At 45.8% G+C, this 5,940-nt stretch overlaps 1 protein-coding gene across 1 annotated transcript; it reads left to right on the top strand.

Annotated features, from left to right (window-relative positions):
* The first annotated feature begins 434 nt into the window (after positions 1 to 434).
* LOC132087059 (uncharacterized) lies at positions 435 to 5,573 on the top strand. Its single transcript, XM_059493087.1, has 3 exons — positions 435 to 609; positions 2,890 to 4,971; positions 5,425 to 5,573. The coding sequence occupies exons 1-3, from the start codon at positions 435 to 437 to the stop codon at positions 5,571 to 5,573; spliced, it is 2,406 nt and encodes an 801-aa protein (XP_059349070.1).
* The last annotated feature ends 367 nt before the right edge of the window (positions 5,574 to 5,940 follow it).

Raw genomic sequence — 5,940 nt, 5'->3', positions numbered from 1 at the left:
AATTGATGCTTTTCCTTCGCCGACTTAACAAATGGGACGAAGTGATGTATGCTGACATGTTCTTTACCCTAAGAAATAAACTGGAGTGGCAAAAAGAGTGCGGGGTAAATGTAGCACCTCAGGACCCCCTAGTACTAGCCCTGGAAAAAGATAAGAAAGGTTCAAAGCCTAAAGAACGGTGCTGTGATGCATGTAGCATTGGGCAACAATGTCTTAAATTGACAAGAAGGGATAGTGGAAAGGAGAGCGAAATAAGCCTGTGGGAATACCATCCATTCGCCCCAGGACGGGAAGGGCCTCTTCCCAGGCCAAAGGAGGAACAAGGGGATCCTAGCCCCTTAAAGGAGCTGGAACGATGGTGGAAATCTAAGTTTGGGCACAGTCCTCAGAAACTAGATAACACTTGGGAGGAGGATAGTCCATTAAAATCGGGGATGGACAAGAGGGAAAGCAGCCCGCAGGGACCAGATAGTCCACAGGGGTCGGGAAGCTACAAGGATGCTGACAGCCCACCCAGATTAGAAGTTGAGAGGGAAGAAGGTGGCCCACATGGAACAGAGAGTCGAGGGGAGACACGCAGCCTCCCCGAACTAAGTCCATATGGGGATGGTAGTACACCCAGAAATGGAGGTTTTGGGAAATCAGGTACCTGTAGAATAGAAACCAGCACACCGAGGACTGGGGATAACTCACTAGGAGGCAACGTCTCTGAGCTGAGGTATAGTGAGAAGAATGACACTGAGACATGCGAAAGGGAGGCAGAGAACAACTCACAGAAGCTGAATATAATAATTCAGATAGAGGATAAGAGAGATGGAAGGGGAACAGAAGATGAGGACAGTAGCCCGGAGCAGGATAGGCGCCGGCAGATGCGGGAAGAAAGGCGACAGATGCAGAGCGAGGCACGGCTGGACTGTGTAAACCATGCCAGGGGGGTAGTAGGAAAAGAGTTAACAGAAATAGAAGGTGAAGATGAAGAACAGGGAAAGGGAAAGGGAAAGAGAAAAGAGAAGAGAAAGAATAGGGAAGACATTAAGGCACAGGAAGATCCTAGGGAAGGGACTAGTCATTCGTATTATACCAGATCTGTGGCACGGAGGGAAGCAAAGCAAGAAGAGGAACGGAACCATACAATAGCTCCTCTCCGACAACTTATGCCAATGGTAGGAGAAAGGACCAGGGTAAAGGTGCCGTTCTCCACAAGTGATCTGAACAATTGGAGGGATGAGGCAAGGAACTTCAGGAGGAATCCAGAGGGAGTAGCGAAGAGGTTTGAATTAATGGCAAAGAATTTAGATATTGATTGGGAAGATATAGAGGTGATGTTGTCAGAATTGACAGATACAGAAAGGGAACTCGTATTGGAAACAGGAAAACGACATGCTCAAGTATTATCAGGGAGACTAGAAGATAATTTCCCCAGCAGTAAACCAGAATGGGATCCGGGCAACGAAGAGCACTATCGACGACTGGTGCAGTACAGAAAGCTGATAGCGATGGGCTTGCGTAATGCGATCCCTAAGGCTATCAATTGGTCGATGTTATATGACATTAGGCAGGGAAAGGATGAGACCCCGTCAGAGTTTTTGGATAGACTTAGGGCAGCCATGAGACAATACACACCCCTGGACCCGGCAACGGAAGAAGGGAAACAACACCTGTTAGGATTAATGATGGGACAGAGTAACCCAGACATCAGAAAGAAATTGCAAAAGCTTGAACATCCAGAAAATAAAAACCTGGAGGCCTTGCTGAATGAGGCATGGAAGGTATATAATAATAGAGAAGTTGAGGAGAAGAAAAGGGAGGACAGGAGGATAGCTCGAGTAGTGGCTGTGGCAGTGGCAGCTCAGAAGACAGGTTACTCGGAACCTAATACCAGGGGTAGGGGCAGAGGCTACCCAGTGAGAGGGGGAGGGAGGTTCCAACCCCACCCAGCTAGAATAGGGCTAAACCAGTGTGCCTATTGCTTCCAAACGGGACACTGGAAACGTGAGTGCCCTCAATCAAGAGAAAGATCAATGGACACTACTACTATCGCACATCAGGACAGTGAATGAGGGGGACCGGTGGGCCGTACCCTAGCAGACCCACTGGTTAAAATGGAGCTAGGGGAAGGTAAAAAGGAATTGGATTTTTTGATTGATACGGGAGCAACTTTTTTGGTTTTAAATCAAGAATTGGTACCTAAAAGTGATGAATTTGTACAAGTTGTGGGAGCAACAGGCCAACCAGAAAAAGCTTACTTTTTGAAACCTATCAAATACAAAATAGGGAAACAAATGGGAATTCACCAGTTTCTGTATTTGCCAAATTCACCAAAACCTCTACTAGGGAGAGACTTACTAGAGAACTTGGGAGCCATAATAAAGTTCAAAAAGGACAGACTTGAATTTCAAGTAAAAGAAGAACAACTGATTACAGCCCTAAGCCTAACAATCAGTTGTGTGAAACCTAAACCTGAGAATCACAATTTTGAGCGAGTCCTGAGCGAGGCATACCCATTAGTATGGGCTACTGATATACCTGGAAAATCAAAACAAGCAGCACCGATTGTTGTTGAACTTAAAGACGGGGCAAGACCGGTGGTAAGAAAACAATACCCTTTGAGAATAGAAGACAGGAAGGGGATTGAGCCCATAATCAAAAGGTTTCTGGAACTGGGGTTATTGGTAGAATGTGAATCGGATTTTAATACACCAATCTTGCCAGTAAAGAAACCTAATGGAGCTTATAGACTAGTTCAGGATTTGAGAGCAGTAAACGAAATAACCAAGATATTACATCCTTTAGTTGCTAATCCATACACGCTTTTAACTAGACTCAAGGATAATTTGGCCTGGTTCACCGTATTAGACCTGAAAGACGCATTCTTCTGCCTTCCCTTAGCTCCCGAGAGTCAAAAGATTTTTGCCTTTGAATGGGAATCTGTAGATAAAGGAAGAAAGACCCAACTTACCTGGACAGTATTGCCCCAAGGATGGGCAAACTCCCCTACGATTTTTGGGAATCAGTTAGCCAAAGAATTAGAACAGTGGGAAAGGCCGCTGGGAGATGGCACCCTTCTGCAATACGTAGATGACCTCCTAATAGCAACAGTGACAGAGGAAGAATGCATTGAATGGACTATTTCCTTGTTAAATTTCCTGGGTTTAAGTGGATACCGAGTCTCTCAACAGAAAGCACAGCTGGTGCAAAAAGAAGTGGTGTACCTGGGATACGAAGTCTCCAGAGGACAGCGATCCCTGGGAGCAGCTAGGAAAGAGGCTATCTGTCAAATGCCTAAACCAGAGACAGTGAGAGATCTGCGCGCCTTTCTGGGGATGACAGGTTGGTGTCGGCTATGGATCTACCAGTACGGGATACTTGCTAAACCACTGTACGATTTGTTGAAAGAAACTAAGGATGTTCTAGTTTGGACTCCCGAGGCAGAAGGGGCCTTCAAGAAGTTGAAGCTGGAGCTAATGAGAGCACCGGCCTTAGGTCTCCCAGATGTATCAAAACCATTCTGGCTGTTCTCCCATGAACGACAAGGGATGGCCCTAGGAGTCCTGGCACAGCAGTTGGGAACACACAAGAGAGCTGTGGCCTACTTCTCCAAACGATTGGATGAAGTAAGTAAAGGATGGCCAGGCTGTCTGAGGGCAGTGGCTGCAGTGATAATTAACATAGAAGAGGCCAGAAAGCTCACACTGGGCCAGAAGATGACTGTGTTAGTATCTCACACTGTGTCGGCTGTGCTGGAACAGAAAGGCAACCATTGGTTGTCGCCTTCCAGATTCCTAAAATACCAGGTCATCTTGGCTGAATCAGATGACGTAACCATTCAGGTAACTAACATTGTGAACCCAGCTTCATTTCTAGAAGGGAGAGCCCCAGCAGAACCCATCGAACACGACTGCCTGGAAACAATTGAAGCCGTCTACTCCAGTCGCCCAGATCTCAAAGAAGAGCCGCTCGAAGGTGCGGACAACTGGTTCTCAGATGGCAGCAGCTTCGTGAAGCAAGGAGTAAGAATGGCTGGCTATGCAGTCACCACTACAGAAAGGGTAATTGAGTCAAACCCCTTGCCTGCAGGGACCTCAGCCCAAAAGGCAGAGCTGATAGCTCTGACCCGAGCCCTGGAATTGGCAGAAAACATGCAAATTAATATATGGACAGACTCTAAATATGCCTTCTCTGTTGTACATGCTCATGGGGCCATCTGGAAAGAAAGAGGACTATTGACTACACAAGGAAAAACAGTCAAACATGCAGAAGAGATTCTGCGATTGCTAGAGGCGGTCCAACTCCCAGCACAAGTGGCCATAATGCATTGTAAAGGACATCTGAAAGGTAACACTATTCCAGAAATAGGGAACAGGAAGGCAGATACAGAAGCTAAATTGGCTGCCACAAGGAATAGAGAAGTGGAAATAGTGGCCCTAATACCAGGAGAGCTGGATACCAATATCCAGCCAGATTACCAGGAATCAGATCATAGATGGATTCAAAAGAATAAAGGTAAACTGTTAGACAGTGGATGGGGACAATTAGAAACAGGACAGTTGATAATACCAGGGAACATAATGTGGCAGATTGTGAAGGCAGAGCATGAAAAAGCCCATTGGGGTCTAGATCCGCTTTATCAACATTTGCGAGCCAGGATAGCAGGACCGAAATTATTTACTACTGTAAAGCACGTCACATCCCAGTGCGAGCGGTGTCTGAAAAATAACCCGAACACAGGAACTAAAGTACATCAAGGAGCCATAAATCGAGGTAAATTCCCAGGTGAAGTATGGCAAATTGATTTTTCTGAACTCCCAAGAAAAGGGGGGTTTCGGTATTTGTTGGTACTAACTGATACATTTTCTGGGTGGCCTGAAGCATTCCCTTGTAGGACAAATAAGGAAAGAGAAGTGACTAAAGTACTGTTGAATGAAATTATTCCACGGTTTGGGTTACCAAAGAGCATTTCTTCGGATAGAGGTACACACTTCTGTGCAAAAGTGGTGAGAGCAATAAGCAAAGCATTACAAATCAAATGGCAACTACACACACCTTATTGTCCACAGGCCAGTGGGCAGGTGGAAAAGATGAATCATCTCATCAAACAGCAAATTGCCAAAATATGCCAGGAGACTAATTTGCAGTGGTATCAGGCTTTGCCTATTGCTCTGCTTAGGCTGAGAGTCAAACCAAGATCAAAAGAAAAGTTAAGCCCATTTGAAATTTTGTATGGTAGACCTTATGCTATGCAAGTTGTAAATGGGGACGCTATAGACCAAATCGGTAATCAGTATATTTATGATTATGTAATTACGGTGGGGAAACAGTTTGATAAGAATGCTACTGTGGTGATAGGGCACCAACCTAAACAACCCGACTGCAAATTACATCCGTTTAATCCCGGTGATTGGGTGTATGTTAAGAATCTTTTAGGAAAACCCCTACAAGAGAAGTGGGAGGGACCTTTCCAAGTGCTGCTGACTACCTTCACCGCGGTTCGCATCAAAGAGCGACCCACGTGGATCCATTACTCACGAGTCAAGAAGGCTCCGGAAAATAGAAAAGAAGAGCAGACAGCATGACCCTGACTCCACCTCAGGTCTTCACAACCCTGATCATTGGACTAATGATAAGTATAGTTCTTCCCCAAGGCTCTGTCTCAATAGACCCATGGTCTAACGCACACCAGTGTATCCACCCGGAGTTGGAAACAGGACCGAAGGGGCCCTACTTTGAGGTTTATGCCTTACGTAACAATCAACCATACGCGAGTAAAGTATGGGATCAGCCCTCTATAGTAGCGTACGAGGGAGACCAAATCCAAGTTGGTTGTCGAGAGCTTGACCCAGTAGAAGGAAAAACAAGACGGCTAGTATTAACAATCCAACCCTTGATGGCAGCCTCTGAACACAACCTAATCACCTTTAGTCCAGTGAAAATGGGAAAGCC

Source organism: Ammospiza nelsoni, chromosome Z (genome assembly GCF_027579445.1).
Source record: "Ammospiza nelsoni isolate bAmmNel1 chromosome Z, bAmmNel1.pri, whole genome shotgun sequence".
Lineage (NCBI taxonomy): Eukaryota > Metazoa > Chordata > Aves > Passeriformes > Passerellidae > Ammospiza > Ammospiza nelsoni.
The sequence above is the reverse complement of the archived record's forward strand: the minus strand, read 5'-3'. Positions and strand labels throughout refer to the sequence as shown.

What these genes read in the sequence shown, in the direction of transcription:
- LOC132087059 (XM_059493087.1), top strand. Translation starts at nt 435, where the DNA reads ATGGACAAGAGGGAAAGCAGCCCGCAGGGACCAGATAGTCCACAGGGG. An exon ending in ACTAAGTCCATATGGGGATG is followed by an intron (nt 610 to 2,889) that starts GTAGTACACCCA and finishes GCCTTCCCTTAG; the next exon opens with CTCCCGAGAGTCAAAAGATT. An exon ending in GAGCATTTCTTCGGATAGAG is followed by an intron (nt 4,972 to 5,424) that starts GTACACACTTCT and finishes AGAATCTTTTAG; the next exon opens with GAAAACCCCTACAAGAGAAG.